Raw genomic sequence first — 14,711 nt, forward strand, 5'->3', positions numbered from 1 at the left:
TGGTTGGTTGGTTGGTTGGTTGGTTGGTTGGTTGGTTGGTTGGTTGGTTGGTTGGTTGGTTGGTTGGTTGGTTGGTTGGTTGGGTGGTTGGTTGGTTGGTTGGTTGGTTGGTTGGGTGGTTGGTTGGTTGGTTGGTTGGTTGGGTGGTTGGTTGTTTGGATGGGTGGTTGGTTGGGTGGTTGGTTGTTTGGATGGGTGGTTGGTTGTTTGGGTGGTTGGTTGTTTGGATGGGTGGTTGGTTGGTTGGTTGGTTGGTTGGTTGGTTGGTTGGTTGGTTGGTTGGTTGGTTGGTTGGTTGGTTGGTTGGTTGGTTGGATGGTTGGGTGGTTGGATGGTTGGGTGGTTGGATGGTTGGGTGGTTGGATGGTTGGGTGGTTGGATGGTTGGGTGGTTGGATGGGTGGTTGGATGGTTGGGTGGTTGGATGGGTGTTTGGTTGGGTGGTTGGATGGTTGGATGGGTGGTTGGGTGGTTGGTTGGGTGGTTGGATGGGTGGTTGGTTGGGTGGTTGGTTGGTTGGGTGGTTGGTTGGGTGGTTGGATGGGTGGTTGGATGGTTGGTTGGGTGGTTGGATGGGTGGTTGGATGGTTGGTTGGGTGGTTGGATGGGTGGTTGGATGGTTGGGTGGTTGGATGGGTGGTTGGATGGTTGGGTGGTTGGATGGGTGTTTGGTTGGTTGGTTGGTTGGTTGGTTGGTTGGTTGGTTGGTTGGTTGGTTGGTTGGTTGGTTGGTTGGGTGGTTGGGTGGTTGGGTGGTTGGTTGGTTGGGTGGTTGGTTGGTTGGTTGGATGGTTGGGTGGTTGGTTGGGTGGTTGGTTGGATGGGTGGTTGGATGGTTGGGTGGTTGGATGGTTGGGTGGTTGGATGGTTGGGTGGTTGGATGGGTGTTTGGTTGGGTGGTTGGATGGGTGGTCGGTTGGTTGGGTGGTTGGGTGGTTGGATGGGTGGTTGGGTAGTTGGATGGGTAGTTGGATGTGTGGTTGGATGGTTGGGTGGTTGGTTGGGTGGGTGGGTGGGTGTGCGGGTATTTGGGTGGTTGGTTGGGTAGTTGGATGGGTGGTTGGATGGTTGGTTGGATGGTTGTTTGGATGGTTGGATGGTTGGTTGGTTGGATGGGTGGTTGGATGGTTGGTTGGATGGTTGTTTGGATGGTTGGTTGGTTGGTTGGTTGGTTGGTTGGTTGGTTGGATGGTTGGTTTGTTGGATCTGGCAGTTTTGATCAGGATGTTCTTATCCAATATTTGTCTAGAGCACGTCCTTGCTGGTGTAGCTGTATTTAACTTTTGATGAGGTCCACATTGATTCCTTTGTTCCGTCAAGTCATCACCAACAGAAAAATCAGTCCGTATAATTGCGTTGGTTGGTTATTTTCGCCACTCTAGCTAGAACATGATGGCCGCACATGGATTTTTAACCAGCAGTTGAAATTTTTATTTTCATATTTCTTAATGTGCTATTGTAATTTCAGGGAAGAAAAAATAATACAGACATAATTGAAAAGTGGGACACTGCTGACAAAGCTCCCAATTTCGTGACTGTCCCGCAGGTGGTCACCCTACCACCCACAGTCCCTTCACTTATGGTCTGAGGCATACTACACACAAAAAGTGGCAAAAACTGGCTTAAATTTGCTATGTGATACTACCTTATTTTCCCTTTGTCCTCATTTTTTAATGATTTGTTTGGTTGGTACTTTACACTAGATTCAGACTTCCGGCCCTGTAATACTTGACTTCAACAGTCCTCTGAATGGGATCTCCTTTCTTTGTTTGTTGGTGTTGGATTGTGAATTAATCAGCTTCTTGACCAGCTACCAAAAACCTGATCCTTTTGGCTCAAATTGTCATAGTGTCAGCTGGAGCGTTTTACAGACTTGTGATTTTGTGATACTGGAGCTTTTGCTTCATTAATTTTCCATCCTGGATGCCTTCTGGTGAAGAATACTCTCTGAATGTGGACTTCCCCACTCTACATTTGTAAAAAATGGTGTCCCTAAGGGCTATTAATAGTACTGTTTTTTCCTTTGCCTTAGATAATAACCGCTTTTGGCAAGGCATGCTGCAGATGAGATCCCCTCACTGACAGTGTTTTGAATATTGAGAGAGGTCTTGCATAAGTGTTTGGATTGAATTCTGTCCAAATAGATCACAAGTGTATTTCATGGCATTTCAACTGAAGTCAGCTGTTACTTGCTTGCACAGTTTAATGACGGCTGTTATAAAACAAGTTAACCCTGTGGCACAGTACATCTTTAAACTGTTGTGTTAACATATTGCTCAAAACTGTATTGGTCAAAACATACAGTTTTTTAAATGTTTTAAAAAAATAAAACTTGATTGTGCGTTAACATTCCATTTTACAATTTTGCAAGCATTATGGAAATGTTTCAGAATGTTCAGAGAACATTCAAAAGTAACAAGTATAACATTTAAAAAAAACATTAGATGAACGTACGACTAAATGTTTTAGGATAAAATGTTCCAAGAACCATGTATAAATAATTTTTTTGTGGTAATGTTTTGAGAACATTATTAAAGACCAGATAACTTTGAAAATTATTGGAGGAATGTTTGTTCATAACTTTGAGAGAACTTTGCCAGAACGTTAGCCAGAGTTCTGAGACCGTTCTTTAAGCTTTAGTAAAAATAATATTAAAAAAATAAATTTAAAAAACCTAGATATGGTGCAAAAAATGTCTCTAAGTTCTTGTTTCTAATATTTATAAGCAATACCATGCGATTTCCCGAATATCAGCACGTTTGAAAATGCGATATTGATCTTATACAACAGTTCAATAAAGTTAATATTAAGTAGCTTACATTTTAGACACAATATTGTCAGCATTGTCTGTTTTTCCTCTATTTTGACAATGAAAATAGGCTAGCTCCAAACAGTAGAGCCATTGTGTGTCTCCAAACAATACAGTTTCAGTTTCGTTACTGAATGAATCCGCGTTTTTTAATGAAGCGGTCTAATGAATGACTCACAGACTCACTTACTAAGACAGTCACTTGGTTTGTCCCTGAATGAATCAGCTGTTTTGAATGAATCTTTTGACTGAATTATTCAATGACTCACTCGTTAAGACAAAGATTTGCTGCCACCTACTGGCGGTTGTATTATCATTTCATTTTAGCTGAGGTGCTGAGACAGTGATGATGACTGAATGCTGTTAGCAATAGTTCTGATTAAAAAGATAGAATGTGTTTAAATAGACTAATAAGAGTGAAATATGAGATATCATTGTTAAATATAAAAGAGATAATAAAGTAATTGCATACAATGTTTTTGTCTGTTTTTGGCCTCCGACTGTTTCTTTGAAATTGAAGAGATCTTATTTGCAGTTTTCTTTTCTTTCCTATGGGTTGTTCTGCCCATTTCACAAAATTGCTGTATCAAAAAAGCATATTAATGTCAAAAAAAGTAGATCAACATGAAGGTGACAAGTAATGTTTCAGCAGCAGAGGAAATTATTGATGGAAGATTACAAAGACTCATATTTTCTTGACTCTACATAATAACATGAGAAACCTGCATTAAAGAACTAAATGAACCAATTCTGTTAAAGTTTGGGGAAAATCCGTGATTGAACAATTATGTGATTTACAGTAGCTTCCATGAGAACAGCCTCATTTGTTCTCAACTCTTCTGAGTTTTCATTGCCTACTGTCTGCTCATTTGGTTTAAGGACAGAATGAGCGACCAAAAATAAACACAAACTACATTTCCTGTATCACTTAGACTCCTCAGCATTGTTTAAAGCAGCTCTTACAGGATGTTGGGGAGGTGGGGTGAGTTCAGACCGGATTAATGAGCCCTCTCCCAGCCGAAGGCCACTGTGTGTCACGGGATTTGGTCTGCTTCTCTGTGTGGAATAAATCATGTAAATACAGGAAGTGTGTGTGTGTGCGTGTGCTTGTGCATGTGTGTGTGATGGAATGTGCAAGTCTTTCATTATCTTAAACACACTATTCTTTATAATGATTGAGTTGTAATTAGAGGTTAATGTTCATTCATGATTATGAATACTTAACACTGATTATATCTTTAATTCAATTCATGAAGCCTTGGTGAGAATAAGAGACTTGTTTTATTAAAAAAAGAACAAATAACATAAAAAAGAATAAATAATTATTTAAATATTAATACGTTATATACTTTAAAGGTGCCCTAGAATGTTTTTTTACAAGATGTAATATAAGTCTAAGGTGTCCCCTGAATGTGTCTGTGAAGTTTCAGCTCAAAATACCCCATAGATTTTTTTTAATTAATTTTTTTAACTGCCTTTTTTGGGGCATCATTAGAAATGCGCCAATTCAGGCTGCGGCCCCTTTAATTGCTTGTGCTCCCCGCCCCCGAGCTCTCGACTCTATATACATTGCATAAACAAAGTTTACACAGCTAATATAACCCTCATGCTACACCGTTGGAGAGATTTATAAAGAATGAAGTTGTGTTTATGCATTATACAGACTGCAAGTGTTTAAAAATGAAAATAGCGACGGCTCTTGTCTCCGTGAATACAGTAAGAAATGATCGTGACTTTAACCACATTTAACAGTACATTAGCAACATGCTAACAAAACATTAAGAAAGACAATATACAAATATCACTAAAAATATCATGATATCATGGATCATGTCAGTTATTATTGCTCCATTTGCCATTGTTCGCTATTGTTCTTGCTTGCTTACCTAGTCTGATGATTCAGCTGTGCACAGATCCAAATGTTAATACTGCCTTGTCTAATGCCTTGAACATGGGCTGGCATATGCAAATATTGGGGGCGTACATATTAATGATCCCAACTGTTACATAACAGTCAGTGTTATGTTGAGATTCGCCTGTTCTTCGGAGGTCTTTTAAACAAATGAGATTTACACAAGAAGGAGGAAACAACTCACTGTATGTCATTTCCATGTAGTGAACTCTTGTTATTCAACTATGCCAAGGTCAATTTAATTTTCCATTCTATGGCACCTTTAAACGTATTTAAATATATAAACATTTTAAATTTAAATACCCTCCAAGACACATTTGCTTCTGGTGGTTCAGGCCACACATATAAACGTAACTCCCTCTAAGCAGAATTACATCAGCTTACAGTAGTTTGGGAAAACCAATCATCCATCTATCCATTCATCCAACATCCAACCATCCATCTGTCCATCCATCCAACCAACCAACCAACCAACCATCCATTCAACCATTCATCCAACCATCCATCCATACATCTGTCCATCCATCCGTCCAGCCATCCATCCAACCAACCAACCATCCATTCAACCAACCAACCATTTAACCATTCATTCATCCAACCGACCATCCGTCCGTCTGTCCATCCATCCATCCATCCATCCATCCAACCAACCGACCAAACATCCATTCAACCGACCATCCATCCATCCATCCATCCATCCATCCATCCATCGCCTTTTACATAGCAACCATCAAAACAATTTTAGCTAGCTCCTGTTTTGTGTTTTTTTTTTAGATGCATTAAGTGCAGCCAAATTACAATAACTGGCTGACATTTGCATCATCACGGAGATGTACACATTTATGATGCCTGGCGTGAATAGGGTGTTGTGTTATTAGGCCCTCTTTTTTTAATAAATCATTACTGTTAATTCACTGCTTTTAGTAGCTGCTCATTGATTTGTTCTGCAGCTTCACTTGGCACTGAATCTCTTTTGTATTTCCAATGTGTGCTGTGAATCATACATAACCTGTGACTGAATGAACTCTGAATGACAGGGTCATAGATGAGCAGACTATGCGAATTGTGGGCTTTAACTTACTTTGAGCTGACAGAACATGACAGCTTTCACAGGCGGGTAATGAGGTGTTTGCGAGCAGAGACACAGCAAAAACTAGGAAGCTTTGCAGGTGTATGCGAGAAGCTAACCTTTTCTTTTACTGCACAATTAACTATTTATGAACTGCTTTTTGTGAGATGCAAAATTTGCACTGAATCACATACTGAACTCGGCTAATAACTGTATGCTTGTAATAAATGTTCTGTATCATACTTTGTCTACTGTTTAAACAACATTATGGTAAAAATGGGACACTATGGCAAAAGATTTCTTTTGCAACTGGGTTTTGCTGACGGAACGGCAGTTTCCTTCAGTTTTTTCCCTTTATTTGTCCTAAAAAGCTGTGTTCGTTGCTCCTCCCACTCCGAGCCTGTGAAGAGTGGCAGTGTGGGAAGGCGAAGTCTGGTGAGGGGGGCTCAGTGTGTGATCCCACTGCAGCTGAGGCCCCTGACCCCACCGATGTCAACACACTGTGTGATCTAGGAGCGTGAGGAGATGCTGTCGTGCTGAGACGTGAATGACTCCTTCTGTTGAGGTCTATCCAGTGGAAATGACCAGAAAATCCATTTAGTGTGGCTGTCTGCAACTCTTTTCTCTGTAAATTTTTACTTGTAAACCCTTCTTTGTTTTCGATCTCTCCTCTAAGCGTTTTTGGTCTTATCACTATTTTAAACAAGGCTAAATACCAGGCATTTAAAGTATGCTTTTAATCAGCCTTTTACTGGCACACATGATGTCTTTTAACTGGTATTCAGAAAGAAAATATTTCTTGACTTGTGGAATGCACTCAAAAACATGCCCAACAAAGGTAAAAGAATATATATATATATATATATTTTTATGGCCATCATGGTAATATATAGCATTTTGTGATGTGAAGGCTCTAAGTGGTATCTTAACTTGTTGGACATCACACTGTCAGAAGCGAATATTTTGAGGCACATACTGTAACACACTGTGGTCTCTCTTCATTACCCACCATTGTGCTGGTGCATCTGAGTTTGAGATATGCCTTGTCATGTTTTCTTGACTTTTGGCTGCCCTGACAGCAACATAATGTCGGCTCAGATCCGGCCCACATTTAATGTCACTAATGCGACATTTAAAGTAGATTCCTCGCCTGCTTTACATTTACCTTGCATGGGCAGTCTTTTCTCAAACTTCATGCTTGGTGCAGAACCATGCAACATTCATTTATGTTTCTACACGCCTCCCTGTAATTCCTGATTCTTCTGATTTTCCATTCTGATTCTTCCATCGCACCATCTAGCATTCTCTTATTCCACACAACAACCACTACAACTGATAACAGGCTGATCAAATGGATGTCATCTTGAGGTAAAAATATATGACAAAAAATTTGTGTTCAATTATTTTCTTATGTGACATTTAGCTGCATAATAAGTGGGATCATTTAGCAGTGGGGTCTTTATCACTCTGAAGATGCTTCTTTTGTATAACAATCTGCTGACTGCATTGTAAAAAGAGCTATATAAATAAAGGTGACTTGACTTGACTTGACTGTACACTATCCCTTAGCCTTGCTGCACATTTTTATAACCCCATGCCACCAGTTTGGAATCCACTGCGATAGAATAACAGGAGTGAATTTATACTGTGTAAAGGGTTTGTCAGTGTGCTGCTCCTCATCCAAATTCATCAGCATGCTCACCTTCACCTCATTTTACCTTCCTCCAATTTATTTTGCCATCTCCTACCTTTGTATTTATTGTTCTTTTAAAGTCAGTAAACAGAGTGTGATTTACTGCCTGCTGTCAGGAGTGAACCTATTACGTTTTCACTGTCTTTAGGGGAAAAAAAAACAAAACATATATGTAGTGGTGCTTTAAAGGGCCCAGAAACAAAAATGCTGGTCAAAAGAACCTAGATAATGCCACATTTATTTATTTTTTATTTTACTGTTATTTATTATGTTTGCACCAGTTCTGCAGTTCGGCTCTCCAGCAAAAAATGTCACGTTTATTTACACCAATCATACATAACATTATGACCACCTTCCCAATATTGCGTTGGTCCCACTTTTGCTGATAAAACAGCCCTGACCCATCGAGGCATGGACTCCACTAGTCCCCCGAAGGTGTGCTGTGGTATCTGACACCAAGATGTTAACAGCAGGTCCTTTAAGTCCTGTAAGTTGTGAGGTGGAGCCTCAACGGATCGGACTTGTATGGTCAGCACATCCCACAGATGCTCGATTGGATTGAGATCTGGGGAAATTGGAGGCCAAGTCAACACCTCAAACTTGTTGTTGTGCTCCTCAAACCATTCCTGAACCATTTTTGCTTTGTGCCCCAGGTAAGCGACGCACACACCCGGCCATTCACAGACCTCAAGGCTACATTACTGTAATGCTCTACTGGGTGGTTGCCCTGCACGCCTAATAAACAAACCCTTAGCAGCTAGAGTTCTAACTAGAACCAGGAAGTATGATCATATTAGCCCAGTTCTGTCAACACTGCATTGGCCTTCTTATTAAACATTGTATACATTTTAAAATCTTTGTAATTACTTACAAAGCACTAAATGGTTTAGCTCAGTACTCATGCAAGCTCTTAACACATTATAGTCCTTCACGTCTATTGCGATCTCAAAATTCTGGCCAGTTGATAATGCCTATAATATCAAAATCAACCACAGGCGGTAGATACTTTTCCTTTTTAGCACCTAAACTTTGGAACAGTCTTCCTAGCATTGTTCAGGAAGCAGGCACACTCTTTGTCTGCGCTAATATTAGTCTCCCTCTGTTTATTCCGAGGTTTAGCGTATTCTGCCAGATCCAGGCCGTATTTAGATGAGATGAAGGACCTGCACCTAGACAAGATGACAAAGCAGCCCTGAAGTGTCAACTAAACTATCCCCTGCGAAGGGCTCCTTCCCTTTCCTTTCCCTATGTATAGATAAAACATTATCAAAATGATTCCAGTTCACATGGATCTATGGAAACGACTAGCCTCGGCCGCCCATGACCCTGTCACCGGTTCACAACTGTTCCTTCCTTAGACCACTTTTGATAGATACTGGCCACTGCAGACCGGGAACACCCCACAAGAGCTGCAGTTTTGGAGATGCTCTGACCCGTCTAGCCATCACAATTTGGGCCTTGTCAAACTCGCTCAATTCCTGTATCTTACTTTTTACCTATAGGTCTTTTTACAATATATTGCTTTAGAATTTGCACTAGAATTTAGTAAACTGGCTAGCGAAGCAAAAACGTGTTGGTCTTTGTTTACGTTCTTGATGCAACCAAAAATGGCAACAGAACTATAAGTTTAAAAGACTTGTACAAACAATAAAACGTACTTATAGTTTGGAGCGATAAACAGCAGCTACTGCTTTTAAAGTGGGAACTGCTTCGTCTTTCAGTAATAGCCTTTGTGCAAATCCAGCATTGAACTTGTGTAGACTCTGGAAGCTGTCTTCAGCAGCACATCCAGGGTAGAAAATATCACAGATTATAATGGGTTCTATTATCTTTTGATGCATCCGGTGTACACAACTCTTCCGCTTTCATTTATGCTGCGCGACATGGCCTCGCCCACTTTGTTGCGTGTTCCCGGGGGCGTGTTTTGCGGGGTTTATGATGTCACCAACCCGGGAAGAAGCTCATTGTAATCCAAACTGGTCGTTTTTGTAGGCATTAAACTGCCATAACTTTAAAAGACAATATCTCCGTTTACATTGAACTTTCAGTGCTGTAACTTTGCAGATACTGCTTATGCTCAAGCAGCAACATTACTGTTACATGTATGTATCTGCCTGCCCTCTAAGCGTCATTTACATTTTGTCCTATTTAGCAGATTCCTTACACCTGTGGACTATTATCCTGTGCTTAAAGGAAGTCAAGTTGCCACACTTCAGCGGCGGAACTTGAGTGGCCGTCCCGAGATGGAGCTGCGCTCTCTTTTGTGTTTATCCCTTTATTTTCCTGTCTAATTTCTCCTACTTATTATTATATTTTGTTCTATTTCAATAAATTCGCCTATTTGACCGAGCCAATGTGTCCTCCTTCTCTTGTGTTATGGCAGTGGCTGTAACCTAATTGGGGGCTCGTCCGGGAAAAATGTAATTTTAAAGTTAGAGCTGCGAAAGCTCTAATTCTAATTAAATGTTAAAAATTTAAGTTTTGAAGGTTTTACCAGCCAGAGCAAACATTTCCAGAAATTTCGCTTTGGCAAGCTGTTTTGAACTTTGTAAAAAAACTTTGTTTTGGCCTGATTTTGTTCGAAATTTTCACACCAGTTCATTCTTTGATTTCTTTTGAAGTATATTGAGGTCTTAATGCACTCCATTGAGGCAAATGGGAATGCAAAAATTCTCTTTGTTGTAGGCTAGTTTCCATTCACCACTATAGAAGTTTACCCAACCATGACGTCTTCTGCTTCTGAGAAGCCTAGAAATGCGAAAAGGGTCCATTTCAAGTGATCCTTAATTATGTGCAGCCATTATGCTTTTATTTAATGAAATGCTTGATTTTATTCCAGGTATTCACAGCATCAGTGATGACCGTGATTTTTGTTGTTGTTGCTACTCTCAAGGTGTTTGTGTTTCAGTAATGTGTTGCCTGGCTTGAGGGCAAATACCCTGATGTGTGAAGGCACTAGCGCATGTATGCCGTGCAGGTGGCGAAGTGCTCTCACCTCGAGAGAGTTGTCCTAAATGCACTGTCTCTCATGTTTGTTCTCTGTCTGTGTCTTTCAGGTCAGTTGTGTTTACGGGACCTTTTGACATTCCGCTTCTGTCAGACCCTCCAATGGCTCGGTCGATGTCAGGTGCCTTCTGTCCGTGCAAAGTGCTGCAAGACCTGTGGGCTCCCATCACGGGGTGGCGATCGCACTGCAAGTCGCTGAGATACAAAGGGATTGCAGAATGACTGTTGTAAGCCAGGAAACACAAGATTATAACACAAATACTCCATTGTTTGGACAGACTTTCGGTCTGGTTTGGTCAAGGTGATGCCATTGTCCAACAGTTAATCAGGGAGCCACTTTGTCCCTACACCTTTAACACAGAAAAAGTGGTGCTTATTTCCGTCCATCATCTCAGATAAGTGGTAGTAAAGCAGGTAGAGTGGACCATCTTGCCATCTCACTATAGTGACTATGGTAATTAAGATTTCTTTACTAATTGGCAATTAATGGAACAAGTCTATTCATAATGTGGCTGTTTTAATCATATCTTTTAACTCTGCCAAGACTGCAGTTCAGTTATTTGTAATTTTATTCCTGTTTATCACACAATTTTTTTCATTGAACCACATATAACCACCACGCTAGCGAGCAATTCCACTTAACTGCAAGTTGAGCTTGTTGATGTTTCTATTTATTGCAGCTGATTGCAAATCAAATATAAAACCAGTAAAGAAGTACCTGGTGCTGCAACATAAACTGGTGCTAAAGGTAGCGAGCGCTGAGCTCCTCAATCAGTCTAGAGTTGGCTGGTACTTGAATTCTAAAGACAATATTTATAGTATCTTAATTTTATGTCTGTATTACTCTTTTGGATGAATAAACATATACACTAAATAATTCAGTGCACCATTTTTCAAAATGCATTCATTAGAGCTTCACAATTAATCGTTAAAAGATTGCAATCTCGATTCATTCCAGGGGCTAAATATCATGTTATTTGGGGTCGCTTCAACCTGCGTTGCGACATGAAAAACAATCCGTGGCAACATTGTTAAAGTAGCCCAATTCCGCAGACTTGGCGAATATCTTAGAATAATTCAAATTACCACAGAACTACTGGGATAAGTTTATAGTTTTGATATAAACACTGATGTCTACGGTAGCGATCAAAATAGAGCAAATCCCTTTTTGAAAGTAACTTGACGCTTCAAATAAAGATTGTATCAGTTACATCATTATGCCAGTAGGTGGCAACAAGTGACTTTTAAAAATTCGTTCAAAAATGCTCATTCATCCAGAAACAAGACAAGTGAAGTCTTTATGAGTGAGCCATTGAATCATTCACGCAACCCAACTTAATTCTAGTTAATTAAATATTTTGTCAGAACGTCTTGTAAATAACGTTATATCATGGAAGAATTGTGATGTCTACTTTAAACAACAACAACAACAACAAGAAACGTAGTTCTTAATTTATCCAGAACCGTGCAGCTCTAACATACATGATAGAAAAGCTTAATGTCTGCTTTATTAAATTATAATGATTTATTTTTAATGCAGTAATTTGCCTTACAGTATTGTAAGCTTAGAGACATTAGTTTAAAACAAATCTGTCAAGATTTTTGTCAGGTACATGTAATATTACATGAAGTAAATGTTTAGTATGCCTTTTTTTTATATATATAATACATGACCACTAACTGTGCATTTAGTCTTAAGGTGACCGCATCTTAAGCTGCATGTTGTATGAACTGTGCTGCACATCCTATGTCAATGGGATGCTTTTAAAATTTCACATACATGTCGATTAGTTGCCTCAGATGTACAGTATTTGAATCCTACTTATACTTATTTTTTAACTGCCTATAGCCTTATTATAGCCTACACGTCACATCTTTCTAGACAGGTTATTATTGAATTAAAACCAAAACTAAAATAGAAGTTTTTGCTTTATGACCTTTCAGGTATCATTTATGTAAATAAATAAATGCAGCTGCACTGCGGTAAAACATTTGCATCTAATATGCCATCTCTGCATGACAATTGACACCTACTTTACTTTCATCACTCGTTCATCCAAGGACCAAGGGATGTATGTGCCGTCTAAATAATTTGTTCTTGTTGTTTTGCCCGAATGATTCAGACGAGAGGCCTGCGCTGCATTACTATCAACTGATAAACATCAAAACGACAAATGCAACATGTTTTGTTTTTCAAGTTGCACTGAGAAATTTGAATTGATTTGTAATGTTGTTTTTATTAAGTGTTTGTTTAGGCCTGTGCTTTGCTAACTGATGTTTCAGGACTGTTCAGTATAACATTTTCTGGTTTACATAAGATTTTTGTTTTTTTTTACTTAATATTGTCTATCTTTTTTTACATTATTTTATTTTGGGGAAAGTGCCATTGTCAAATTAAATATTCATATTGCTCTTCTGTAACACCTTTGTTTTTTGTACTTTATTAAATAGATTTTGTAAATGAAATGATGTGAGGAACTTATTTTATTCACAAGAAAAAAAAAAAAAAAAAGTTCATTTAAAAGGAAAATGTTTGATGTAAATTATGTCCAAATTTCCTTAAATTATAATTTTAAAATGAATTAATCTTATGAGTCAGAGTAGAAATGTAAGCCTTAATGTGCCGTAACAAACTACAGCTTTTCATCTAATTTTGGATCCATTCCTTTAAAGGTCATGCTGTTTAGCAAGAGGACTGTTTTGGTACAAAATCAAGTTTCAAATGAAATCCAGTACTTGTGGTCTCAGTAGATTTCATGATTCATGTTCTCAACTGGTTTAGCCATGTGACACACATTTTCCCAACAACCCAATTTTTACCATTTCACTTTACTTAATATAAGTTTTGGGCGGTATGACAAATTCATGACTTACTTATTGACAACGTAATGACGTTGCATGCTTGTAATAGACCCTTTTCACATATTTCCGGGTTTCTCGGAAGCAGAAGTCGTCACCGTTGGACGTTGGGTAAACTTTTATAGCAGTGATTACGAGACTTCAATAAATATATTGTGTGTTTCCATTTGCGAGCCATTCCACCGAATGGGTGACATTTCTGTCCCCAGGATATTGTGTGTATAAATATGCATGAAAATTAACTTTAAAATAAATGTTATTATTAAGCAAACTGAACATTACTCTAAATGCAAATTTAAAATGTATAATTTAAAATATTATTAAAAACTACTCAGAACATTACAAAAACAAAAATAGTCGTTGCTGATTTCTGTGCACGATTCCAGAACACTCCCCCTCACTGCTGGAAAAACTCAAAGAATCACAAAGCAGCAGGTTTATTATGAAAAAAAAAAATCTAAATAAATAAAAATTAGGAGTCAATCAATGAATTGTGACCATCTTACTGCCGTTGTGTAAATAAAATGTAATCATGCTATCCATTAAAAGTAACTGTAGTCTGATTATGCGTATTTTAAAAAGTAGTTTACTCTAATTACAAGTACTCGGTTTTTGGAATCTGATTACGTGATCCAGATTACATGTAATCCGTTACTATCCAGCTCTAATCAGGACAAGTTTTTCTCAGGCACACTTTATTTAAATTGCATCTGACAGAACAGCTTCCAATATAAATCAGAAAAACATTAAGAATTACGTTTCTGTTTCTTTGACTACACTCTCCGCAACCCACTTTTGGATCACGACCCACCACTAGAGAGACACTGATTTAAGTGTTGAGTTTGAATATAAAAGAGTGAGTTTTCATTTAATATGTCCCTCGGCATTGCGAGTTACTTAAAAATCCAATTTAAGAAGAAAGGAATGGGGTGTTTCAGGGAACATGTTATGGAGACCTCATTAGACCTTTTACATAGCCATTGGTTATTAACTGCATCTTAATAATTGAAATTGAACCTATGATCAGGTCAACAGGCACATTAAAACCAATTCGATCTGTTGGATTTGATGGACGACTGTAAGTATAGTAATTATAAACCCTTCATGTAATTCCATTTTCTCGCGCCCAGAGTACTTCATGAAACAAAGAGGTCAGTGTGAGCACAAAGCTTTGATTCTTCATCATTAAAAGCCTGAAAAGAGTTCATGCATTTTGCATCAAATGCCCTTTAGTCCTCAATAGGAACATTGAGCTGCAGATGACTTCCATGGGAAGAGAAACAGTGCCTCCTTATGGCTAATAACAATCCGTGCTGTATGTCCTTATGAAAACCAATCACTTGTTGAAAACTAAATGGGAAAAG

The 14,711-nt window shown here is 38.8% G+C and overlaps 1 protein-coding gene across 1 annotated transcript in view; it reads left to right on the forward strand.

Moving 5' to 3' along the window:
* LOC137030980 (A disintegrin and metalloproteinase with thrombospondin motifs 7) overlaps window positions 1-12,889 on the forward strand; it is a 90,597-nt gene extending 77,708 nt beyond the window's left edge. Inside the window, exon 24 of the mRNA XM_067401526.1 lies at window positions 10,539-12,889. Coding sequence (XP_067257627.1) covers window positions 10,539-10,687 — 149 coding nt within the window. The 3' untranslated portion in view covers window positions 10,688-12,889. The remainder of the gene's footprint in view (window positions 1-10,538) is intronic.
* Window positions 12,890-14,711: the final 1,822 nt, after the last annotated feature.

Source organism: Chanodichthys erythropterus, chromosome 11 (assembly GCF_024489055.1).
Source record: "Chanodichthys erythropterus isolate Z2021 chromosome 11, ASM2448905v1, whole genome shotgun sequence".
Lineage (NCBI taxonomy): Eukaryota > Metazoa > Chordata > Actinopteri > Cypriniformes > Xenocyprididae > Chanodichthys > Chanodichthys erythropterus.